Genomic DNA, 25,994 nt, shown 5'->3' with positions numbered 1-25,994 from the left:
CACACAGGCTCTCTAGCTGAGGCCCTCTGGGCTTAGCTGTTGCGGCACGTGGGCTTAGTTGCTCTGCAGCATGTGGGATCTTAGCTCCCCCACCAGGAATTGAACCCTCATCTGCTCGAGTACTCTTGCCTGGAAAATCCCATGGATGGAGGAGCCTGGTGGGCTGCAGTCCATGGGGTTGCGACTCAGCGACTTCACTTTCATTTTTCACTTTCATGCATTGGAGAAGTAAATGGCAACCCACTCCAGTGTTCTTGCCTGAAGAATCCCAGGGATGGCGGAGCCTGATGGGCTGCCATTTATGGGGTCGCACAGAATCGGACACGACTGAAGCGACTTAGCAGCAGCAGCAGCTGCTGCTGCATTGGAAGACGAATTCTTCCACTGGACCAGGGAAGTTCTGGGAGGTGCGTTTTGGTATTTGGTTATCTTCAGCGTGTTACCTGCTGCCAGGTTTTGCTCTTCCTTTACTACTGGTCCGTGTCTTATCCCTGCAGCTACACTGTGGGCTCCCTGAGGCCAGGCATTAGGACTTTGCTTTTTCACCATTTAGTACGATGAAGAATAAAGGACATAGGCAGAATCAAAATGTTTGTTCTCCAGAAAATCAGTCACCTTGGTGCAGAGTATGCTGGAACCTTCCTGTGAGCCAGAGTGGGCTTGGCCAGAAGCCAAAGGGATGTGGTTTCTTTCAGCCTCATTAGGAGAGTCTCCCAGGGGAGGCCCCAGGTCCTGAGGCAGCATTGTAATCAGATGGAGCCCACTAGGTTCTTAGCCCAAGGCTCTGATCAGCTGATCTGGGGAAGCCAGCGTCAGACAGGAGAAGCTCCTGGGGACCTGGCTTCTCTTTGGACTGGGGACATACATCATTGCAATCTTGTGTACCTGGTCGATGGTGTTACAATCAGATGAAAATCTGTTCAGGATGCTTCCAAGGGGAGTGGTCTCGAAAAACCTAAGAGATCAGAGGGCAGTTACTCATCCGTGTATTGATTTCCTTCCTGTTTACTGAAAGAGGGTAGTTTTTTTTTTTGTTTCCACATCTCTGGAGTCATCCCCAGGTCTGCCTTCCCAGGGCGATTGCCTGTGTCTGGCCTGTGTCCCTGAGAATTCCCGCAGCCGCCCAAAGGGGTGCTGGCCCCTTGGCAGCCTCGCTGACCCTCCAGCCCATGTGTGACCACTGCCACCCTTCTTTGCTTCTCACTGGGCCCGCCTCACTCAGCAGCTGTCCTCCTGGGGACGTAGAGTTCTCTCCAGAGACTCTCCTGGGGGAGGGGATGGGGCAGGGAGGGCAGAGGACGGGCCCTGGGGACAGCCTGTCAGCTGGCTGACCCTGCGAGGCCACGCCAGCTGTCAGCACTCTGGCTGTGACCCGGAACCGGCCCAACCCCAGCCAGAGAATTTCAGAACCATAGACCTGGGACAAACAGAGGATAAGTAAATTTGGAGGCTGTGTCTGTGGGCCACAGACTGATCATGAAACTGAAGAGAGGAGATTGTGACTGGATGATGAGGAGGGATCAGATAGCCGGTTTGCCTGCTGGGTTTGTAAACTGAGTTGGCAGCCGATCAGGCTGTGACAGCTTTAACTGTCTTTCACACCAAGCAGCCTTTGGGGTTTTGACTGATCCCATTACAGAGGATTAGAATAACTACCCTGTGTGGCCCTGGGGTAGAAGCTGCAGGATGGCTGAATGAGGAAGGAGAGGCAGGGAAGGGGAGAGCTGAACCAGGGGTGGTACCTGCCTAGAAGGGGAAAGCATTCATGCAGCGCCTGCAGACCCTTTGAAGGGCTGTTGTGAGAATTAGATGAGCTGTGTGACATTTCTAGCACCCTGTCTAGCTGAGTAGATAACAGTTTCCCTGTTTTCTGCACCAAGGAGGGGGCTTTTCCTACCCCATATCCTTGAGTCACATCTAGCGACCTGCTATTAATAGAGATCGGATGTATTGATATATGCCCATTTTACAGATGGGAGAGCTAAGGCCCAGAGAACAATGACTCGCCCACAGCCAGACACAGCCAGGGGAGAGGGCTACCTCATGGGAGCCAGGATGATCTGGTTCAGCAGGCTGCGGTGCAACCTCTTGGCCACCTTCAGCCCCGTCCATTCCACTGTGACAGACGTGATGAGGCACAGCACGATGCCCAGGCTGCAGAGCACCGTGAACACCATGGCGTAGCTGGTCTGGTTGAGGGGACACTCCTGGGCCTGGCAGAGAACGAGGCTGGCACCCTGTGGGGGTGGCCCGTGCTCAGCCCTCCCCGGCCCCTGGCCCCGGCACTGGGGCTGCGGGACCCACCTGGCTGAGGGAGCAGTTCCTGGCCGTGGGGCTCAGGGTCAGGGCGCTGTCAGTCCACTTGGCCAGCCAGTAGTCGATGGCCACCAGGACCATGTGCTTGAGCAGCTGGGAGAAGACGAGCAGCGAGAGCAGCAGGGTGCCGGCCGAGGACAGGTAGTTGGCACAGGCCCGCCACGGGATCTTGGCGCGCTGGTGCAGCACCGACGACAGGTTGTCCTCCTCCTCGCTCTCGGCCGCCTCCTCTGCAGGTGGAAGAACCCCCTTATAGAGTCACCTTGCACACCCCTCTGAAGAGAACAGGGGTTGGATCAGCCTCGCTTACAGATGGGGAGACTGAGGTGCACAGGGGGGAAGGTATGCATCAGAGGCACACCATCTCCCCACTCCCGGAACCCCAACTCTTAGTCTCCTCATGGTGGAGCAGACCTCAGGCCACGATTCCACTCCAGTCCCGGGCCTGTACCTTCCTCCTCTTCCTCATCCTGCAGGAGCCCATCTCTTGAGGACATGGCCCGGGGCAGACCCTGGGGTGGCTCCGTAGCTTTTCTCTCCATGACGGTTTCCTGAAAGATAGATGGGGCCTGGCTAATGTCCTCAGGGTGTGCAGAGGGGAAAAGGGAGGGGGGTAGGGGGGAACTGCCCCTGGTAATGACCACTGGCAGTTATCGAGCTGCCCCTGCCTGGAGGGTGGTCCAGATGGACACGTTTGCCTGCCAGAATTTACTCCTTCCCCTTTATCAGCTACTAGCATCCCAGTATCCCTGTGGGAGACCACCTCTCCCTTATTCTGCCTCTGTGATTCAGGTGGGCTAATCATTCTCTCTGACTCCCAGAGTGGGCATGTGACCCAGGATTGGTCAGTCTTCACATTCCACATCCCTGACCACAGTGATTTGCTCAGGATGGGACCAACAGGAGTCAGCCCTGGGACTTTTGCTGAACTATCATAAAACAGGCACTGTCTTTCTGGCAGAGCTGCTGACCTGGAAGAATGGAAGCCTGAGATGCCGATGGCCCTCACTGCCTCCACGGGAATGAAGCCAGTGTGAGAGAAGCCGAGCCAAGGGGTGGGGAGAATTAGATTCCCGATGATATGGCTTGATCATCTGGATCCAGCTCCACCTGAAGCTATAGCATCACTGGACGTTCTAGTTTCCTGAGCCAGTAAATCCTTAACTCCTCACCCCCTTTTTCTCTTTGTTTAGCTGGTCTGAGTTGGTTATCTGAAGCTTTGTAACTAGATGGTATCTGCCTATTTCAGGACATGGGGAAGGCATTGGCCTGACTCTGCCTTGGGTAGCTGGCACAGGTAGTGGCTGTCTAGTCGGAGCAATTTCATGCCCAGCTCCCACATCTGTCCTTTGTGTGTGTTTGTGGGGGGCTTCCTAGGGCCAATGAGGGCAGGAAGGCCTTTATGAATTCAGGTTCTAGCAGAACCTTATCCTCAGGGGCCAGGCTGCCTGACCCCCAGGCTACACCCACCTTCTCCAGCTCTTGGTCCTGCCGGTTCATCAGGGTCTTCCAGTGCTCAAAGAGCTGGCACTCAGACCTCTGGAAGTCCTTGAGGGTGCCCTCCCTCTGGATGGTGCCATCCTTCATTGCGATGATCTAAAAAGGCAGAAACAAACTCAGTGGGGGGCTGGCTGAGGTGGGGGAGTGGAGGTTATACCCCTGCCTGAGCGAGGGGTTGGAGACGGATGTGCTCACAACAGATGTGCTCACAACAGATGTGCACACACCCCTTCCCCACCACAGATGGCTCCAGCTCACCCACTGCCCTCAGCAGGACACTCCAGGATTTAGAATCTGGTACATCTCAGGGGTAGTTCTCAATGGTTGCCCCGTGGTTGATAGGAGGGTTTGCAGAGCAAATTAATGCATCCTGGTCAAGTTGTCTGCTTGTCCCCAAGGACTCCAGCAATGACAGCTGTTTGCATGCACTTAATGGGCTAACAGCTCATTACCCTCAACTCCTCCTCACATCAGGCCTGACAGGTTCCACCAGTGTTTGGCAAAGCACCTGTTGGTCTAAATGTGTGAGGCCTCTTTGAGATCAATAAAATGTATTTGAAACATTCAATGCTTTATACTCACGTAGACCCATCATTAATTCAGAAACCCAACCTGCTCTTCTCACTCCCACTCACCCCATGCTGGGGTTCAAGGGCTGATGCCCCGAAGTCCTGTTCACTTAAGGAACCAGGCACTCCTGTGTTTGCCTTCTTTGGACTAAGGATTGTCCTGAATTGTCTCACCTGGGTCACTGCAGAAACTCAGACACAAACTTGTACCTCCTCTAATAGCTATTTTTAAAATCTGGAACTTCCCCCTCACCCCCTGCCCCCTGCATTTTTTTCTGCTTTAATAGCTTTTCTGAAAAGTCTGGATCTTTTTCCTTTTTATTCATAGTAGAGGGGAAGACCTTACTACATGAAGAAGGAAGAATTATTTGAGGGGAATTATCAGGGGCATTTAACACAGACCTGAAGCTTAGGAAGGGCCTCATTTCCACAGACAACTTTATGTACGAGTCAGGCAAGGCCTCAGTTTCAAAAGTCACATGATTTCCATTTTAAGAATTAAATGCTTTCCAATTATTTGAAAAATAACTACTGTCTTCATGTTGAGGAATATGGGGATTTAACTGATGTGATATTTCATTCTACTGATAACAGTGACGTTTCTATTACTACTGCCAAGGTTTGTTTCCATATTTCCCATTTGATCCTAACTTGAATCTGACGCACTAGTGGGCAGGAAGATGGCTCTCCTGTCCACATGGGCACTCCCCAAGGACAGGGGAATGAGTCATCAAACTGGGTAGGAAATGGAAGTAGGAACTGAGTGTCTACTTCTTTCTGAGACTTCTTGGTGCTGACCTTGTGTGCACCCACGGGGCCCCCGGTCAGGATGCAGATGTCTGCAACTCTAGGTGACGCCCAACACGTGGACTATGCCAGGCCTCCCTGATGGGCCCAGCCTGAGAGAAGCCACCCAGTGCTGCTCTCTTCTGCTCTGCGGCCCTCAGCAATTGCTGCTCAGACAGCTGACGGAGTCCTCTGGAGACACCCAACTGCCTCTCCCACCATAGCCCTCCACAGTTTGACCGCTGCTGGCCCCTCACCCAGTCTGCGTGCGGTAGGTACTGTAGCTTGTGGGTCACTAGGACCACTGTCCTCCTATCATCTCGGAGCAGCTCAAGGATCCCGGCCTGCATCAGATGGTCACTCAGATGGACATCGAGAGCTGAGAAGGGGTCGTCCTGGGTAGATGGGAGAAAACAGGGGCGAGCATGGGGGTGGGTAGCAGTGGATGTAAAACTGTGGATGTACCTGCTCTGGTTTAGTGACTGACACCACTTCACTGTGTGGCCTTGGACAGCGTACCTAACCTCTCTGGACTTCAGCCATCAGTCATCACCCTCAAACAGGTCTAATTACAAGCACTTCCTGACTCCTGAACCTCCAGTGACTCCCCATAATCTGTTACGTCCGAATTCCTTAGCACCCTAATCCAGACCCCCTCCCACCTGCTCAGTCTTCCTTTCCAGCCTCACTTCCCATCTGTCTTGTAAAAGCTCCCTACGCTCTGATTTCCAGGGAGTCTGCCATTCCAGGCCTTTGCCCAAGCTCTTCCCTCTGCCTGCAGTGCTGATCTGCCTTTTGTCTGTCAGGTGAACTATTTTTCATCCTTCAGCACTTCCCCTAAGCACCAGCTCTTCCTGTGTCCTTTCCTGATGCCTGAGCCTAGTCTTCCCTCCCTCTGTGATACCCTGCAGGAAGTCAGATCTGATAGCTATTTGTCTACCCTGGACCGTGGGGCCCTGAAGAACTGACATCCCCTGTGCCCGTGCCTAGTACAGAGTAGGAGCTTAAAAGTTAGCTGAAATAAATTAAAGTACCCACTTTATTTCTCTCTAACAAGGATATTTAAAGCTCACAAGGGATCATGAAGAAGCTAGTACTTTGTGAAATGCTATGCTTGTGTCAGACGGTAACAAACGGTGTGAACCTTTCCATTATGCAGTGAGTTTAGTGGGGAGGTGGCGGGGTGGAGAATAAAGCCAGGATCAGAGAAGTGAGAGTCCTTCTGCCAGCGGTCTGTCCAGATGGCTCCCTCTTTCCTTCCGTTTGACTGACTCACTCTTTAATGCTCTCTTCTATGAAGCCCTCCCTGATTACTCTCGTCCTCACAATTGTCTCCCTAGACAAGGCCCTTCACAGTCTGTCACACAGCTTGGCTTTCCAGTGGGCTGAGGCTCTTGAGTACTGGCGAGCTCTGTTTCCCTAATTAGATTCTAAACCTCTGAAGCAAAGGGCTATGTCTTGGAATTCTTCAGTACCAACTAAGGCACACTACACAGAACTTGGCATGAAGGAGGGTGGGTACAGCCAAGTTTTATCTCATGTTTGATGATTAGAGGTTACCTGGAGTGCTGTGTTAAGAAGGATTCTGAGGCCAAGTTAAGTTTTCATGGGAGAGAAAACTGAGATCAATTAGCAATGTCTGCTCTGGGCTTGAAATAGGAAATGGCAACTCACTTTCCACGTATTTGTGATTCTTATATTTGGGCTAAATAAGTATTAATAGGTTGGGGATGTTCTACAAAGCAGGGGCCTATAATTACTCCTCATTTCCCCTCGTGGCTACTGCAGAGCTGTGTGAAGTCCATATTGATCAGTTGGACTAATCTTGTCTCAGTTTTTCCATGAATAAGATCAGTAGGTAGGGAGGGAGGTGGGAGGGGGGTTCAGGATGGGGAACACATGTACACCCATGGCTGATTCATGTCAGTGTATGGCAAAAACCACTACAGTATTGTAAAGTAATTAGCCTTCAATTAAAATAAATAAATAAAAATTTTTAAAAAGATCAGTAGGTAATATCTCTGGCAGAAGAAGTTTGCTCCTGGAGAGGGATGTTGTTTGGTGATGGGGTGTGTGTGTGTGTGTGTCTGCCTGTCTGTCTGTCTGTCTGAGCCAAGGGGGCAGCCAGACACAAGTACCTCAAGGAAGTTGCGGGCTGATGCACTCACCAAGAAGACGACATTGGTGTGCTGGTAGAGGGCTCGGGCCACGCTGATTCGCTGGCGCTGACCACCGGACAGGTTGATGCCCTGCCGCCAAAAGGGAGGAAAGGTCAGGCCTGCACAGCCCTTCAGCAGAGACTGTCCAGGCCCCTACTTGATGTGAGCATTTGGCTTCAATCACCTCTTTGCACCCTCCTCATTTGGTGGAGAGGAGGAACTCGTACACGTTCACTGAATTCATTCAGAAGTGGGGAGAATGATCCCCAGCCTTTGACAATTCACCATGTAGGTGCTAGGGATCATCTGACCCATGAAAACCAGGACAGAGGAAAGTGAGAGTCTCTCAGTCATGCCCGACTCTTTGCTACCCCATTGACTATTCTGTCCATGGAATTCTCCAGGCCAGAATACTGGAGTGGGTAGTGATCTTCCCAACCCAGAGATCAAAACCAGGTCTCCTGCATTGCAGGTGGATCCTTTACCAGCTGAGTCACAAGGGAAGCCCAAGAATAAATGGTATGGATTGCCTATCCCTTCTCCAGTGGATCTTCCTGACCCAGGAATTGAACCAGGGTTTCCTGCATTGTAGGTGGACTCTTTACCAACTGAGCTATCAGGGAAGCCGTAGGAAGGGGGGATTTAAATCACACACCAGGAGGAAAGCCATGGGAGAATCCTATTCATCTAAGCTTATGGAGGAGGGACCCCACCTGAAGATGAAACAGGAAGAATAACCCTGAGCCCGGTGCAGTGCTGGGTGGGCTCTCAGTACATACTCGGGGTGTCTGTAGAGAGGTCAAGTCCTGCCCAGCCTGAGAAAGTGCTAAGCTGACCTCTGCACCCAGCAAGACTGGAAACTTGTCCACGACAGCCACCAGTCTAGGGCTCAAGGAGGTCATTTCGATCCCATGGCAGGCACTCTGCAGCCTTACCCCTCTTTCATTTCGCATCCCCTGCTCTCCCTGAGAACGACCTCGGGGAGTGGTGATGGTGATGGGTGGGGAGCAGGGGAGCCCAAGGGCCCCAGCTTTGAGTAACTCCCCTGGAGGTTGCTACTAACCCGTTCCCCAATCTGGGTCTGGTCTCCATGGGGCAAGATGTCGATGTCTGGCTGTAGGGAGCAGGCTTCAATGACCATCTTGTACCTGCAGTGGGGCGGGGTGGGGACACAGCTGAGCAGCCTGGCCGGGGGTGGGCCTGAGCTTTTGTAGAGGGTCATTACCCTCCGGACAGCTGTGCCAGGATGAGCGATGGCTTTAATGGGCCTCCTGATGGGTGTAAGCAAACACCACGTGAGCTCAAAAAGAGCTGAGGGCAGCACCTGGCACCATCTTGGGGCAAGTTAAATATTTGAAGGATGAAATTGGATGGGAGCAAATAGCCATGTAAGTGACAAGAGAGGGCCTGTGGCCCTGTGTGGTGGGAAAAGCTAGAGCCAGAGCCCACGCTTGGGGCACTGCCAGGGAAAAATCACTGCTGCTTTGTTGAGGCAGCAAATGATGATGGCTACTCAAATATTTGCCCAGCCTGCTCCCCTCACACTCCCCTGGTCAGCTCTCAGTCTGGGTGGGTGCCAGCCAGGGTGCGTGGAGGCATCAGAGTGTCTTGGTGACAGGCACTTGGGCGTTAGAAGATGGATTTGAAACCCATTTCTGTCACTTCCTGGCTGGGTGGTCTTGGGCAAGTTACCTGAGTCTTGGTTTCCTCATCTATAAAATGGGGATAATAACAGTACCTGCCTACTGGGATTGGTGTGAGCATTAGAAGAAATCATGAATACCGAGAGCCTCTGGAAAGAGGTCCATGGATGTCAGCAGTCATTAGCCCTGGAGGGATTTGTGTGTGAGCTGCAGAGCTGGGGGCAGGGAATCATGAGAATGGAGAGGGCAGAGCGCTGGGGGAGCCTTTTCACCAACCTCAAGAGGGGGCACCAGTGTGCCCGCACCTCCCTCCCCTCCTACCCTCTCAACCACGGGAGGTGGACTGCCCCGAAGTCCAGAACATCCGGATCATTTCCAGATGGACCATATGGAACAGGCTGGAATCTTGATCAGCGGGCTGGAGAACAGGATGGCGGGGTGAGGGAGATGGATGGAGGAGCAGGCAGCTGGCTGTGCTTAGGGGCTGGGGAGGGAGACTAAAGCATCACCAGTTTCTCCCCACCCTCAGCCTGACTCCCTCTGGGAGGCTTTTACCGTTGCTTGTTGAAGGGACTCTCAAAGGTGATGTTCTCCTCCACGGTGGCATTTAGCAGCCACGGCTTCTGAGAAGCATAGGCCACTGGGCCTCTCTTCCTGGAAAAAGCAGGGCAGGAGGAGGGGAGGCATTCTCAGGGGGCCACTGTCAGAGGTGGTTATCAAGCTGATGGATAAAACTGGGGCTAGGGGGTGGGGGCACCGCGAAGATGAGGAGGTGCAGCTGGCTGAAATCTGCTGTGTGTGTGGCTCCTGGTGGCCTCTCCATCCCCCAAGGCCTGAGGCAGGCTTGGGTGCTGGGCCTTAGCTGACTGGGGGATAAGGGACCTCAACCCCTCCCTGCTCTCCACCCCTCCCTGTCCCACCTCTGCAGTTTGCTCCCTTTCCCAGGTTTACTCAGAGCCTGGGAGAAGCCAACTAAGTGGACACTTGAACCCTGATCTCCTTCCTTGGGTAGCCCTCAAACCACTCAACTTTGATGTCAGCAGCTAACTCTCCAAATGGAAATTTTAAAAAGAGCACTGTTAAGGAAATCATGTTTAGCGTGGTATGGTTTCTGAAGACAAAGAAAGAAAAAAAGGAAAGGAAAAGATGACCACAGGGATAAAAATGATCTGGTGTGAAGGGCTTGATGCCCAGAAGCAACAGTGCTCTCCCAGCCACCCTGTGAAGCACAGCCCCCTCCCTGGCCTCCTCTGCGGCTGGGTTGGACCTGGGGGGCTGCCTGCCTGAGCTCTGTGGCTCCTCAGGCCTCACAGCCCCTCTGAGGAAGTCTGCCCCAGGGGGCAGTGCTCGGGATCACAGTACCTGACGTCCGCGTCAGCCACCGTCTCCCGCTCGGGGCTGCAGCAGGGAGGGAAAAACATACATTCAGGGTTCACCCGCATGGACCGAGCACTCTATAGACATTCTCAGCTCCTTCAGACCCAGCGCGAGGGCCTTGATAACCCCTGAGACGGAGTCTGCAGCCACAAATGCCACAGGTCCTCCTGGGGAGCCTCCACTGCCTGAATACAATCGGGGTGTGTGAAATTACAAGGGAGAGTGGGGGGAAGGCACCTTGGGTGTAGGCTCACGGTGGTGGGGGTCTTCCTATGTCAGGGGAGTCTGAGGCCCAACTTGTGACTCCTGCAGACCCAGCCTCTGAGTCAGGGCTCGGATGCACTGGCCGAGCTCGTGGGCTGACACGGCTGCACAGACAGCTGGTGCAGGGAGTGCACTCTGACAGCGGCCAGCCCGGGTGGGACAGGCCACCATGGGTGCCTGTGAGTCCGGGGGCGGGAACCCACGGCTGATGCAACTCAGGGTGGCACCTGCAGGGCTGAGAAGGGCTCCAAGTGTGATTCCCAGAAGACAGCCATGGGGCCTAGGAGATTCCCTCAGAGGGACAGGGTCAGCTGCGGTGGCCGTGCGGCCTGGACGGGCCCCAGCTGCTCCGGGTCAAATATTCTGTCCTGTTGCTCTCGTCCACATGTTCTCACTTGCCACATACCGTGAGGTCGGCTTTTTGGCTCAACAGTTACGGTCACTATGGCTAGAGAGGCTGGGCTGCCATCAGGCCCTGGCACTCACCAAGGCAGGAGACACGGCGGAGAAAATGTGGGGACGTGAGACCTCTGTGGAGTTGGAGAGTGAAGGCCAGACGCTTACACTGACTTACAAGGTCAAGTCAACCTTCCCAGTCCTGACTTCCCACCTCCTCCAGTGTGTCTCGATTGTCTTGAAAGAAGTGAGCTTAGGGAGGGTTCTGAAGGTCTTACGGCCACATTAATCTATTTCACTTGGATGTTTTAGACAACCAGAACATAAAGCACATAGAACATAAAGCAACAAGGCTGAAGCTTCTGTCTGGCCTGGGGGATAACCACCGCCTCTCCTTATAGCTTTGTTTCTCAACTTTTTTTTCTTGATCACCCCAGGGCCATTTTAGACATATTTTTTCTAATTGTCCTTTCCCTGCCACATTTATTTCCCAATTCAGTGGATTTTAAAAAATAATTATATTCACAAGTCTGTGCAACCACCACTGCTGTCTAAATTGACAACATCTCCATCACCCCTAAAAGAATCCATACCCACTAGCAGTCATCGCCTTCCTCCCTTCCCACTAATCCACTTTCTGACTCTATCCACTATGAAGTTTTAAAACCACAGATCTAGTGTACATCTGCTCATATACTGCGGCCCTTTGGAGAGCCACAAAACACTGGAATATCTAAGTTTTTCCTCTCCAGCACCAGATTTTTCCCTCTTTGAGAATGCATGCCTCACGTATTATAGGGCTTCATGTCTCTAAGTGTATGTGGACTATACAGCCCTGAATCTATACTCAGCACCCCTCCCTGCCCCATACACCCTGCCTAGCCCTTCCCCTCCCCATTTTTTTTAAAAACTGTTTTCCTCCCCTGTATTCCCTCTTCTTCCTTTTGTAAAATTGGTCACATGGCATGGCATTTGGGATCTTTGTTCCCTGATCAGGGGTTGAACCTGTGTCGCTTGCAGTGGAAGCATGGAGTCTTAGCCACTGAACCACCAGGGAATCCCCCCAAGCCCCTTCCCTTTATTGGGGACCCACTTCCAACCCAGTCCCAAGGCTGTACCTGGGGTCTTCTCCCGTCTCGCTGTCAGGAAGGCTGCTGGGGCACAAATGGGAAAGAACACCACCAGTTACTTCTCCCTTGCCCATTGCCTTTATTTAGATCACATTGTGTCTTTGGGGAGAAGCAGCCTCCACAGTCCTCACCCCTCCCACCCATCCCCAGTGTCCCCAAGCGGCTTCTCAATTTCTGTCCCTCCCACAGCCCCTGGATGGGCTTCCTCCAAGCAGCAAGGGCTTCATCAGTGCTCCTGGCACCATTCCCAGCAGCAGCGAGGCTGGCTTGGTGTCAGGACGGGCTTTTAGTTGGGAAAACTAAAGCTCAGAGAGGGAAAGTGACTTTCCCAAGGTCATAATCATTTCATACAGTGTTTTCAAACTGTGGATTGGGACCCAATATAGGGTCTGAAATAAGTAATCTGCAACTGCGCTAAAACAGACAAACATACAACTCCCCCACCCCAAAACCAGTTTGTACCACATGTGGTCAAGTTGTATATTCTTTGTGTAAAATTTTTTCTTGCATATCAATGCATAAATGTAGCAGACTGTGATATAAAATGCATTTCATACTGTGAATTATAGTAAAAAATTTTTTTGAAAAACACTGTGTGAAGTGACCTGATTTTGGGTGCCAACTTTACTAGTGCTCTTTCTCTTGCCCCAGGCCACCTTTCAACCTTCCAGAAGCAGCCTTCTGCCAACGAAGTGTGTACATCTGACATGCACATTTGGGGAAAATCAATCTGTCCTGTTTTCATGCAGATCTTACTTTAATAAAATCAACTAACATTTATCATAATCTTGACAAGCACAGTGATAAACCCTGCAATCAGTTCAGTTCAGTTGCTCGGTCGTGTCCGACTCTTTGCGACTCCATGGACTGCAAGACACCAGGCTTCCCTGGCCTTCACCATCTACTGGAGTTTAGCACTGCAATACTATTATCTATTTTAAAGTTCAAAAAAACCATATGGAAGAGGTCTCTTTATAGACAAGGAATGTCTCTTTAAAGACAAGATGACTTTTGAGAGTCTGGGTAACTTGTCCAAAGTCACACATCCAGCAAACAGCGGAGGAAATAGACCTGTCTGATCACAAAGCTCCATGCTGGTAATGCCTATGTTATATTGCCTCACTATGACTACCCAGGCCATAGCTCTGATAAATATGTTGCAAGGAAAATCAGGATGGATAGAAACAGGGATGGAAAGAAGACAGATGAAATTCTATTTTGTCCTCTGGGGCAACCCACTCCAGTACTCTTGCCTGAAGAGTCCCAGGGACGGCGGAGCCTCGTGGGCTGCCGTCTATGGGGTTGCACAGAGTCGGACACGACTGAAGCGACTTAGCAGCAGCAGCAGCAGCAGGCAGAACTTAATTGAGACATTGATGGATATATAATCACCAACTCCCTATGATCTTATTCTTTGATCTTTATTAGTTTCAATTCATTCTCTCAATTCAACCTAACTCGTATTGCTTAATCATCAGATTGCTGTGATTTATGGACAAGCTGGTAACATGAAACAGATAAAAAACTCAAACTCCAAATTCCAACTCTGCGTCCACAGCCCAGAGAAGCTTGTCTCTGCAGTCTTCCACCTTGACTGCTTCCAGAGTTGCAAACGCTGTTATTTATCCAGAGGGAAGCACATCTGTGGCCTCCCCAAGGACCCCGGGACACAGGGAGCTCCTTCGGCTCTAACTCAATTTGCATCATTATCTGGGCTGCTCAATTAGCCCTTATAATGGACTACTTTCCCCTCTAATAAGTTCCTGTGTAAGTCCTTTATCCCCAGTGGGATTTTAAGGCAGGAAGAGCATCTTTTTTAGCCCCCACAGGGCTTAGCATATGGGAGATCTGTTATAAGTGGACGTTGATAACAGACATCTTTAATTATTTGGGAGGAAGGAAGGGAGGGGGGCTGGCATTCAACATGAGGCATTGTGTACAGTTGTTTGTATCCATAGTTTCATCCTCACAACAACTCTATAAAGAGGTTTTCCATCTTAGGAAAAAAAAACCAAGGCTTAGAGTTTGCCTAATGTACCCAAAGTTCAGAGCTAGGGAGAAGGGAGGCTGTGGTGTGAATCCAGGTTCATCGTCTCCTCTTTCCAGCATAGTTCCAGCCTTCCTAGAATGAGCCTCCTCATTGTATATGTATGTGTTAATCTGAAAAGTAAAGAAGGATACACATGGCATGCACTTCCGCCCATTGATTGCTGGGCTCTTAAAGGAGTGTTCCTCCTCTGCCTGCAATTTCAGGACCAAACACTGAGCTAAGAAGATAATCTCTCCAGTTCTCTGACCCACCTCCTTCTCTGCAACGAGCTGTGAGCTGGGTCCCTGTGTGCACACCAACCTGAATCATGGCACAGAGCCTGCCCTCAAATGGCTCATGGACTGGCAGAGTGAATCCGACACGTACAGAAGTCAGAAAGCTATAGAGGCCAAAAGAAAAGTAGGAGCAAGAAGGTGCTATAGAACTTCGGGAGAATAGTATACAAACACATATGCAAATATGCAGAAAAAAGACTGGAAACTTCTGGGAGGTGGGATATTGTATGTGTTCATATTAGGTGGGTTTTGCCCTCTTTACACTTGCTTCTTCTCATAGTCAATGTACATTCTTTTAGAATCAGAGAAAAATATATTTTTTAAAAGATTATTTTTTGATGTGGGCTATTTTAAAGTCTTTTTTTGAATTTGTTACAATATTGCTTCTGTTTCCGCTTTTTGGCTGCGAGGCACGTGAGATCTTAGCTTCCTGACCAAGGATCAAAGGACCAAGGACCCCCTGCATTGGAAGGCAAAGTGTTAACCACTGGACCACCAGGTAAGTCCAAATGCATATTTTGCAAGTAGTTTGGAGGAGGACGAAATCTGAGAAAGTGAGGAAGGGCTCGTAGAAGTTACAGGTGAATGGAACCTCAAAGAGAGAAGGATTGGGACTGGGAGTGGAAGAAGGGAATCCCAGGCTGGAGGAGGAGCTGGCATGAGTGCAGGCAGTGGGAGAAGTGGAAGGAACACGGGCTCTAAAGTCTGTATCTGAGAGGCTTCTCTACCCACTGGTTGTGAAATCTTAGGCAAGTCCCTTTACTAAGGTAGCCTTGTTTCCTTATCTATAAAATTGAGGTCATGGTCGGAACGTCACTGTGACACCGGGAGAATGTATTAAGCACACAGCTCAGAGTTGGTTGGACGGGAAGATGAGGATGGGGTCTGAGAATGAGGGATGGAGTAGGGGCGTGGGGAGACCAACCTTTCAGCTCAGTGCTTGGTTTCAAAGGTGCAGGCAGAGGTGGAATCCAAAGGACCCAACACTCATTTAAGACCCCAACAATAAACAAAGAGGAAAGCTGTGGGGACTGAGGTTGGAAGGGCAAGTTAGGACTTACAAGTCTCCACGGTCCATACATCCTGCCTCAGAGAAACTTATTGCTGCTCTGAAATGTAACCTTTCACCCACAGTGCCCTTTCCAATTGAGGTCATTGGGTCCTAATGCCAAATCTCTGAGGGAGGAAAGGGTTTTTTGCTATTATTCAGATGAGGAAACTAAGGCTCAGGCCAGTGAAATAACCTGCTCAACGTCACACAGCTATCGAGTGGCAGAGTGAGAACCACAACCAGAGATCATCTCGTTCTCAAGGCAGGCTTGTCACGCTCACACAGCACCCCTTCTGTCTGCCCACCGTCTCTCCACAACTGCCTTCTCCAGGAAACTTGGGGTGTCCTTGAGCTCCTGACCCAACTCCCCAAAGTCTCCAGGGACTGTATGAACAGATGGATCACAAGGCTATGCTGAGAGGAGCCTTTTTTTTTTTTTTTGCATTTTGGCCACACCCTGCAGCATGTGGTATCTTAAATTCCCTGACCAGGGATTGAACCCACACCCTCTGTATTGGAAGACAGAGTCTTAACCATTGGACCACCAGGGAAATCTAACAGGAGTTGTTTTTCACCCCTGGGGAATCAGGCTTCTCAGGAAGCAGCCTTCACACCCAACCACCACAAGGCAGCAATGTTCTGAGAGTGTCTGAGAGCAAGCAGGGCCTGGGGCCACACCCTAGCGGGTGGCAGGAGCAGCAGGGAGTTCCAGTGAGGCCAGTTTGCAGTTCCTGGTGGGGAGCTGGGATTCTTCTCCCACCCCTAAGTTTTTCTCGGATCCCTGCTTCCTGCTGGCTCCCAGGGGACATCTAAAATCAATCTACTGGGGACACTAACGGCCCTCTTCTGTATTTCCAAGGAAAGAACTTCACTAGACTCTATCTGCTAATTTCGACCGCTTATCAGAATGTTTTCCTCTTAAAAAAAAAAAAAGAATGTTTTCCTCTTAATGATCAAGGAGAGAGTTTGCAAATTCCAGGTTAATGGTGCATCAGAGCACAGAGCTGGGCTGGGGCAGGTAAGTATCATCAGAGAGAATTTTGAAAGCTGCACAGTTTTCCCAGAGACCTGGAGCCCAACAGCTGATGTGTGGGATCTGCTCAGGGCGGCCACAGTAGTTCTTCAGCCTGGAATTCAGGGAGTTACCCCTGAACTCCGGACAGAAGCCCCACAGGCTTCTGTCCACCTAAGACTGGTGAGCCCCCTGAGGGTGGGGCCAGGTCTTCTCCTTTGTAGCTTACACAGAGTGGCTCACAAAATACACATCCCATGTGGGCACCGCATTGGACTAACCCTCCAGCCCCACCTCCAAGGAGCTCAGTATCCTGGAGGAGGCAGACACACAAGCATGCGATATGAGGCCACACAAAGAGGATCTGTACATTCTAAATGTTGATGGAGAAGTTGGGTGGTAGAATTATGGGTGAGGGAAACAGCCTGGGCCAAGGTGTGTGGGAAGGAGAGAGACATAAAGACGTATTTAATGGCAGTCTCCTAAAGGTCATAAACTGTTCCCAGTTCATTCATTTAGCAAATGAATTCATTTAGCAAAGGCACTGTAAATACAGAGAGACAAATAAGATATGATCTTTGTCCCCAGGGAGCTCACTGCAGTCTCTCCTGGGAGACAGGCTGGGGTATAATTAAAGAGCAATAGGGGAATTTTTTTCCTGGCATAGAAGTACATTGTCAAAGAATAATATTTACACTAATATTTATAGGGCACTTGGTATGTGCCAGGTTAAGCCTCACATTAACTCCGTGGGTAATAAGGGGAAACTGGTGCAGAAAGGTCACAGAATTTCCCAAAGGATGGAGTCCAGATTTGAACTCGGGCAGCCTGCCTCCTGAACTTTTGATCCTATGTGCTCAGCAGTACTGCTCATCGTTTTCGAGGAAGGAATAAATGAATGGTGCACACACAAACCCTTCTCCCAGAGCATTCTCTGTTGTGTGCCTCCTACTCCCCCAAATCCCTGCCCTGGGCCTCCTGGGACTCTTTCTGGCTGCCTGGTTACCAGGTCTCAGCCCTGGTATGGATTAAAAAAAAATATGGGAGCAACCTGGCATTGCCCTCACCTCTGGCTGCAAACAGGCAGGCCCTTGGGAGGGGCTGCTGGATCAAATGCTATTTCGCTCTTGGTTCATTTTGCAAGTGTATCATCTCCCTGCAGACCTAGGGAGGTCTGAGGCATGGAGCTCCTGCAAGAAATGGAGAAGGGCCCTCAACATACAGCCCCTACACTTAACTCCCTGCCCAGGGTAGGTGGGCCAGGCAGAGCTGTGTACAAGCCAGGATTCTGAGAGCATATGAAGCCAATGAGCCATGTCTGGCCAGCCTACTCCTTCTTCCAGTTATAAAGAGCTTGGGGCTGGTCTCCCTTCCTGTGGCCTCTCTCTCTCCCATCCCTCATCCTGTATCATCAGTACCTTTCCTCTACAGCCTTCAGACTAAATCTTATTTCCTGGGCCTGGTACACAGGGTGTCTGACCTCAGCTCAGCCTACATTTTCAGCTCTGACCTTCACCAGCCACTGCTCTGGGCACCAGAACCACATCCTCTCACATCAGCATGCTTTTGCCCACCCCGATACCCCTGCCTGGAACACCTTCCCCTCCCACCCCTGTCTCTTACATCTGATGAAGCCACAAGGGTCCCTCAAAACTCAGACACCATGTCCACATGAGTCTTTTCTCCTTGACCTCAGAGTTCACTCTTCCTCTGTGCTTGATGGTGGCACGAGGTGGCACCATGGCACTGGATATCTGTTCCCCTCCTTTGGAAGCAGGGCCACGTCTTCACGATCTTTGCATTCCTATTGCTGTGCCTGGGGTCTGGCGTACAGCAGGTGCTCGATAAGTATGGGGCGAGTAAATAGACCAATGCAGAGAAACCAGAGCACAAGCTGAGTCGTGAACGAATTCTCACAGCTTCTCAGGGTGGACTGCAGGCTACCCTGATGTGCTTGCTGTGCTTGGGAGGGAAACCGAGCCATGGAAGAGGGCAAAGTAGCTTCTGGAGACACGAGATCCTCCCTGAGCCTCAAACAGAACCAGGAAGTGGGGCCCAAGCTGCCTGCTGGGGAGAGTGAGTGTCCATGCAGACAGAGCTGTGAGCAGAGATGTGGTGGTTCTGCGGGGGTCGGGGGACAGGGCATCACAGCCCGAGCGGCTGCTGGCCTTGACCGTCAGGCTGGCTGTTTCTTCATGTTGCTCTCCAGCCCCTTCTCTCTCAGCACACAGTGGAAAGCCCATGCACGTGAGCACTTAAGTGTACATTCCACTTCTGCTGTTTAAGAGCTGGGTGGCCCAGGGCAACCTACTTCTCCTCAGTTTTCTCATCTGTTAGATCGGGATATTGAGAACGCCTGCCTCATAGAGTTTGGTGAAGACTGACCAAGACAATGAAGGAATTAAGTGCCTTACGGAGTAATCTTGCACAAAAGAGCGGCTCCAACTCCCTGGAGAGACCCCCTAGGGCTGGGGCAGAGGCTTCCAAAGAGAAAGGAGGAGCAGTCAGACCCTGAGAGCTTAGAGAGGAGGTGGGAGCTGAGGCTGAGGCCTCTGCAGAGGACAGAGAGGTCTGATGCTGGTGTAAAAGGGCACACGAGGGTGAGGCGGGTGGGGAGGAGACGAAGGAAGTGGGACAAAGGGGACAGGATCACAGAGGCTGAGCCGGATGCAGAAATGGGAATCCAGGAGTGACCCCAGTCTCTGAGCAGTGTAATCCCATCCAGGAAATCCCACCCTGCCCTGAGAGAGGGCCTGGATCCAGCTTGCCCTCTACATGGAAATTGGAGAATACTCTCTGGAGTTAAAACCCAAGGGACCCCAGCCCGAGGCAGCAGGCAGGCTTGAGGGAAAGAGTCCAGGCTTGGGACTCTGGTCCACACGCTGAGCATGTCACCCCACCTTGCTGTCCTCAGTTCTTACTTCTGTGAAATGGGGTAATAGCACCCAGCCGGAGGATCCAATGAGCTCGTGTGTGCAGTGCACCTAGCAAAGGCCTCCGCATGGCGGGTGCGCAGTGACATCAGTAGTTTTGTTCGGCTCACAGTTCACTGGGGTTTCCTGTCTTCCTGTCACAGATATACACAGGCAGCCAATGGCAGGGCTCCTCCCTCCAAAGTCCTGAGAGGCAGTTGGCACCAGGGTCTGGCAATCCAATGCCTGGACCTTTCCAGTCAGGCTGTGTTGAGAAACACCTGAATAAGATGGGAAATGGAAGCAGAGACCCTGTGCCCCCAGACACACCACATTCCCAGTGGAATTAAGGTTCCTGAGACTGAAGTTATAGGAAACCCAAGGAGCTCATTGCCAGCCCATAGACCTGTTGAGGAAGGAAACTTGCCATTTGTTGGGTGCACTGTTCAGGGGCATTTTGGAAAAGCAGGAAATGGGGGTGCCTGTTCCAAGGCCTTTCTCTCTGCTCAGCCTGCTCTCAAGTTGGTGAAAAAACCTGACATCTTGAATGCTAATTTGCCCCTAGAAATGATTGCGAGGGAAAGTTTGTCCTCTGTTGAACTGGCCTCGACTTTTATTTCTGAAACCTTGATCAGATCCCTCGTTCTCTTGGATACTTAGGGGCAGGGAGATGTTGGGGGGCAGAGGGTGGTGGACTCCAACCCAGGTTACCTGTTGACTGCCGTAGCCATGTTCTGCCCAGGTTTTTGAACAGCTTTCCCACCCTCTTCATTTCTTGGCTCTTCTTTTCTTACTTTCAAAAAAGCTTTTATCATATACGTATCTTTAATCAACTAGTTTCAAGTTTGACTCAGGCTGGGGTTCGGCTCTTTAATTGAGATAGTAATCTTTGCCCAGAATCCCACATTTGCCTGATTTATCTCTGGTTCTTTGAAATACGCACTGACTGGTCTGTATCAGCTTTGCTGATGACCAAGCCAGAAACCAACGTTCGTGTTACGGATCCCCACTCTGGGAGGCAGTGCAGCTGAGTGAACATGGAGTTTGGAGTCAAACAGAATTGAGTTTGAATTCCAGCTTTGCCACTAATTGGGTAGGTGAATTAGGGCAAATAGTTTGGCCCTTCTGTCCAAAATGAGATCTGTTAACAGTACTCACCTTTGTGGTTTTCGTTAAGAATTAAACGAAATAGTGTGTGCAGAGGACTTAGCAAGGTACCTGGCACATAGTGAAAGTGTTAATCACTCAGACCCCAGGGACTGTAGCCCGCCAAGCTCTTCTGTCCATGGTATTTCCCAGGCAAGAATACTCGAGTGGGTTGCCATTTCCTTCTCCAGGGGATCTTCCCGACCCAGGGATCGAACCCAGGTGCCTGCTTTGCAGGCAGATTCGTTGCCATCTGAGACACCAGGGAAGTCCTTGGCACAATGTGAAGGCTAATGCTAATGATGGTAACAAGAGTAGAAAGTAACTGGTTTCACTGAGTGCTTGTGGAACACACTCAACACAGGCATGACGCACCCCGCACTGAGAACGGCTGCAAGGAGGGCTGCCCACCTGCCCACTGTCTTTCCACTGTCTGAGCCCGGAAGGTGCACACAGTACCTGTTCCAGAAGACGGCCCCCGAGAGCTTCTGCATCTCCCCCAGGGTGGCGAGGAGGAGCGAGGACTTGCCGCAGCCCACCTGCCCCACGATCATGGTCAGCTGGCCTGCAGGGAGGGAGGGCAGCAGGGGGAGCGGAGGCCAGAGGGAGTCTGAACAACCACCACCCAGAAAGACAGACAGACACACCCAACTCTGGGGCCCCCACTTGCTCTTCTCCTACCTAGAATTGCCAGGGAGTCCTTTCCTCCTTGGAGCCTTTCCTTTTGGAAACCCACACCCTATCTCTGGCTCCCCACGTCCTCCTACTGCTAGTTCCCTGCCCTTTCCTGAGGGCCTACATCTCTCTCCAGTGCTCTCCAGTGTGAGCTCAGTGCCTCCTGGTCCCCACAAAGGCCACCCTATCCTTCCCCTTCCCATGCTTTGCTTAAGCTGCTGCTTCTGCCGGACCATCCACCCTGCTCACGGCCTGAAGGACCCTGCCCATTCTTGGAGTCCCCAGCCCTTTCACAACGCTTTCCCTGGCTACTGGGGATCACCTTTCCTTTTGTGAAGCACCCACTCTGTCTGCAACAGATGGTTTGACATCAAGGCCCTGCTGTCTTGCCCTGTCCTTGCTGCTGCTCTCCCACCAAGCACCTGGACTCCCCGAGGAAGGAGCCCAGCCCCTCTCTAGCCTTCATACCCAGAGCACCCACCAAGAGTGCACACACAGCAGCTGCTCAATCGGTCCTGATTTTTCTTTTTCTCTCCTTGTCATTCAGTGGAACATGGGGAGGGGGCACTTCAGACATGATTCTGAGGGGGACACGCCTAGATCATGATGGAAGGGTGGGCCGGGCCATACCTCGGGGGATGCGGATGGTGATGTTGGACAACGTGGGGATTCCATCAGGGGTCCACGTGAAGAAGCCTCCAATGATCTTCATGAGGGGCACCCCACCAACCAGAAGAGAGCAGAAAGGCAGCTGAGTTTGGTGTGAATAGTCTTGCCTCCCCTCCCCCATGAAAGCAAAGATTAAGAAAACCACCTCCAAGGCAGGGGAGTGGGGGCATGGCCTTCTCATGCAGACCTCTACCTGAGGCACCCTCCCCAGAGGATGGACACAGGTCCCCTCAGCTGGTGGAGACTGAAGCACTGGCCCCGGTCTCAGGACTCCTATGGACACTACAGGCTTGCAGGGTGACCTCCATTCAGGGCAGAGGGCTCAGGACACCGGGGTCTGGTCCTTCAGATGTTGTGCTTCCTTGTGGAGATGGTGCTGGGTGGCTGGGCATGCAGGTGCAGGGTCTAGGACTCACCTGGACACAGCAGTTGTCAGCATCCCCATCTGTGCCAGGGGCCAGGCTCTGCAGTGGGTTTGTGAGGCCCCTACAATCCTCCCGGGCTGGACGCTTGCGGTTCACAACCTTGAGGGGCTGGAGTTGATTAGAGGAGGTGAGGGCCCAGGGGCTGGGAGCTGTGCAAGGAAGCTGAGGCAGGACAACAGCAGGGCTCGAGCTGCAGGCTTTGGGGAAATACACCGGGGTGGGGGTGCAGGGCAGGGGGGCACTCACCACCGCCTGGTACTTGCTGACCTGGCCCTGGGGCGCAGGTTCTCGCGGAGCACACTGCTCCTCACGGATCTCTGCACTGGACAGGAACTCGCTCAGCTTTTGCACGCTGCAGAGGAAGCGCAGACACCCCTCACCCTGCCGGGGGGGCAGAGGGGAGGGGACAGGGAGGAGGGCAAGGCCTGAGAGGGCAGTTCTGAGAAGACTTCAGGTTCCAGCTGTGGCCCCACAAAGCCCACACGGGAGGGGACAGACCAAGGCCATTCTGTGGGGGCAATAGGAGTTACTAGGGTTATTAGTGTTGACTAGGCAGCTGGAGTAGGTTAGGGCGTGGATTAGGAGGGACTGACTAGTTTTATGGAGAAGGCAATGGTACCCCACTCCAGCACTCTTGCCTGGAAAATCCCATGGATGGAGGAGCCTGGTGGGCCCTCAGTCCATGGGGTCGCTAAGAATCGGACACGACTGAGCAACTTCACTTTCATTTTTCACTTTCATACATTGGAGAAGGACATGGCAACCCACTCCAGTGTTCTTGCCTGGAGAATCCCAGGGACGGGGGAGCCTCATGGGCTGCCGTCTATGGGGTCGCACAGATTCGGACACGACTGAAGCTACTTAGCAGCAGCAGCAGACTAGTTTTAGGGTTAGTTTAACGTTAGTTGGTTAGTCTGGTTATTAGACTGAAGGATAGTTGGTGTTGGGCTTTATTGGTTATTATTAGAGTTCTGACAGGTTAGTTAGGATTAGGATTGGCTATTAACCATTGAGTTGGGGCTTCCCTGGTGGCTCAGACAGCAGAGAATCTGCTTGCAATGCAAGAGACCCATGTTCAATCCTGGGATCAGGAAGATCCACTGGAGAAGGGAATGGCTAACCATTCCAGTACGCTTTCCTGGAGAATTCCATGGACAGAGGAGCCTGGCAGGCTAAACAGCGGACACTGTTAAATGCTTTATAAGCACATAATTGAATCCCCATTAAATAATTTGATCTTGCTGGGGGAGGTGTGGAAGAGGTATTATTCCCAACTCAAGGAAGAAAAGGCTATTCTCCACCCCAAGGATTTCCTTACGAACTCAGAGGAGGTTCCAGAAGCTTCACTTGATTCATTCTCTCTTATCCCTAGGGGTGGGCAAGGTGTCTGGGGAATCTTGAGAACTGTTCAGACAATCCCAACTTCTGCTTAAATTTGCAATAGCCTGGGGCCACCCCACCCCTATTTCTATTTTGAGCATGCACTCCCTCCCCATACAAGGAGCAGAATGCCAGCCTCTGCCTGCTTCTCCTTCTGTCCCCATTCCAACACACCTTGGTGGGGTGGTGCGGGGGCGAGGAGTGGGAGATGGAGCTGACTTAGGGTAAAGCTTCAGGCTGTGTCATGTTCCCACTTTCAGCCCAGAGTCTGGTCTCCTTTTTTAAAAAGGCTGCAGCTATCCTAAGGTGAGATGAGGAGTATTTATATAGAAATGCTTCTGGGTCAGGCAAGAGATTCCCCATAGCTATACCACCTTTGAATATATGGGTTCTACACAGAATCATTGGCTGGGGTAAGGGTGGGGGAGGAGGGCTGACCATTAGTAGTTTCACAATGTCACTAAAAGTGAGTCAACACAGTTGACCCTGGAAATGGGAGCTAATCCCTTTCCAGCCAGCTATTCCCTAATGAGATTCTCCTATGACCACAGCTCTTATGTCTTATGCCCCTCCATCCTCGACCCTCTTTCCATCAGCTACTTCATTCCAACAGCCACCCCTCCTGCCAGGTGCCTCGGACCTGCCAGGGTCCAGGAGAGGGATGTCACTTCCCTCAAGGCTGGAGGGGTTTGAGTACGGAGGACGTTTGGTCCTGTCTGGTCCCACTGGTGATAAGGAAGGACATAGCCAGCTCTCCCCAGAGGCACGCCTGGCCCTTGCTTTCACAAAGCTAGTTCAGAGGCCTCGGGAGATCTTCACACTCCAGCTGTGGCATTCCCCAGCCAGAGCCTCAGCCTTCTACCTCCAGGCTTTCACTCCCAAGAAGGCGATGCCTCTGGGAGAGTGGCAGAGTCACCACTGGGCTCTTGAGCCTGAAGTGGGGCCTCCCAGCGCACAGGCCAGTTGGAGACAGGGGGTGCAGGTGCTTGGGGAATGCCTCTTCACCGACTGGGACTGTGAAGGCGCTGAGTCCCGTGGAGAGACCTCAGGTGTTCAGCTTGGGGAAGACAAGGATTTCAGGGATGCCTTCTAACATCTGCGGGGCTGTCATCACGTGGGAGAGGGATGACATTCATTCTGAGTGGCTCTGGAAGGCAGAACTTGGAGCAATGGTTAGAATTTATGAGGATATACCAAGTTCGGCTCAATGTTGATTTTTTTTTTATGGAGTTGTCTTGAAGGTGACCTCCTCTCCTTGGAGGACATAAGAAATTTGGCTAGTCCTCCTTGGGGATGGTGTAGAGGGGAGCTACACATGGACAATGTCCCCCTGAGCAACCACAACCAGCTTCAGCGAAGCCCACAGCAACGGGCAGGTGTGTCCCGGGACCAAACAGCTGTGGTTGCCGTGGTCGCCGGAGCGAGCCTGGGCCCGACACGTGAGCAGCCTGTCGCCCTGGCCAGGCTCCTCCTCTCACCTGACCAGAGCCTTGACTGTGGACCGGACCACGCTGGACAGCAGGAACAGCGGCGTGACCAGGATGTGGAAGAGCGAGAGGGAGGCGAAGGCCACCGATGGGGAGAAGTCGGCCTCCCTGAAGAAGCTGACATGGCCCACGAAGGTCTGTGGACAGAGGCACAAATGAGACGGAGCAGAGTGGGGTTCGGGGCACGGGCCCCTCCCACACTGGCGGCCCTCAGTCCCCAGGGAAGGAAACCAGAAGCGGGGAGCCAGGGGAACTTCTGGCTGGAGACGCTGTCATCCTCAGAGTCATCTCATGGGGCCGTCCCTCCCGGCCCTGCCTCCTTCATTCCAGGAACACCAGGAGCCCTCAGGGTAGGTCAGCTCTGCCCACTCTCAGACAAGAGTCCTCAGCCGGAAAATGTAAGCATGCTGATTACAAAACCACCTCCTCAGCTGTGCCCCCCAGTCTCTGGCTACCTGGCTTGGCTCGGCAGCCTCTGTTACCCAGAGTTCCTCAAGAGCCAGGCTGGGAACCAGCCCAATAAATCATGTTGAAAGTGAATTCCCAAGCGTGACTGACAGGCTGTGAACTTGACACAGTTCAGGGACTCCGGCCCGAGGGGAAAGAAATGCATCTTTTTAAAGAACAGCAGCAGTCACAGAAGCCAAGGACGGGAGTCCTGAGAGAAGGCGCTGTGGGCGTGTGGCCTTTTTGGAGGGGCGTGCTGCTGGCCCCCACTACTCAGCTCCCACACAGCTTTGGCCAAAATTGCTTTAGAAAACCACCACTGTGA

General features: G+C 52.1%; 1 protein-coding gene across 4 annotated transcripts in view; it reads right to left on the bottom strand.

The window, feature by feature from the left end:
- ABCC8 (ATP binding cassette subfamily C member 8) overlaps positions 1–25,994 on the bottom strand; it is an 80,820-nt gene that overhangs the window by 11,797 nt on the left and 43,029 nt on the right. For 2 of the 4 annotated variants that reach the window (XM_068989312.1, XM_068989314.1), the window contains exons 12-27: positions 25,214–25,359; positions 22,602–22,707; positions 22,347–22,463; positions 21,892–21,967; positions 21,046–21,151; positions 12,129–12,164; positions 10,336–10,371; positions 9,529–9,627; positions 8,394–8,478; positions 7,340–7,420; positions 5,429–5,566; positions 3,787–3,912; positions 2,768–2,867; positions 2,305–2,546; positions 2,041–2,207; positions 886–955 (exon numbers count right to left, since the gene is read on the bottom strand). In XM_068989312.1, the coding sequence (XP_068845413.1) occupies positions 886–955; positions 2,041–2,207; positions 2,305–2,546; positions 2,768–2,867; positions 3,787–3,912; positions 5,429–5,566; positions 7,340–7,420; positions 8,394–8,478; positions 9,529–9,627; positions 10,336–10,371; positions 12,129–12,164; positions 21,046–21,151; positions 21,892–21,967; positions 22,347–22,463; positions 22,602–22,707; positions 25,214–25,359 (1,731 nt within the window). The remainder of the gene's footprint in view (positions 1–885; positions 956–2,040; positions 2,208–2,304; positions 2,547–2,767; positions 2,868–3,786; positions 3,913–5,428; positions 5,567–7,339; positions 7,421–8,393; positions 8,479–9,528; positions 9,628–10,335; positions 10,372–12,128; positions 12,165–21,045; positions 21,152–21,891; positions 21,968–22,346; positions 22,464–22,601; positions 22,708–25,213; positions 25,360–25,994) is intronic. The other 2 variants (XM_068989313.1, XM_068989315.1) reach the window with 1 other exon arrangement.

Source organism: Capricornis sumatraensis, chromosome 16 (assembly GCF_032405125.1).
Source record: "Capricornis sumatraensis isolate serow.1 chromosome 16, serow.2, whole genome shotgun sequence".
Lineage (NCBI taxonomy): Eukaryota > Metazoa > Chordata > Mammalia > Artiodactyla > Bovidae > Capricornis > Capricornis sumatraensis.
Note: the sequence above shows the minus strand (reverse complement) of the source record. Positions and strands in the feature narration are given on the sequence as shown.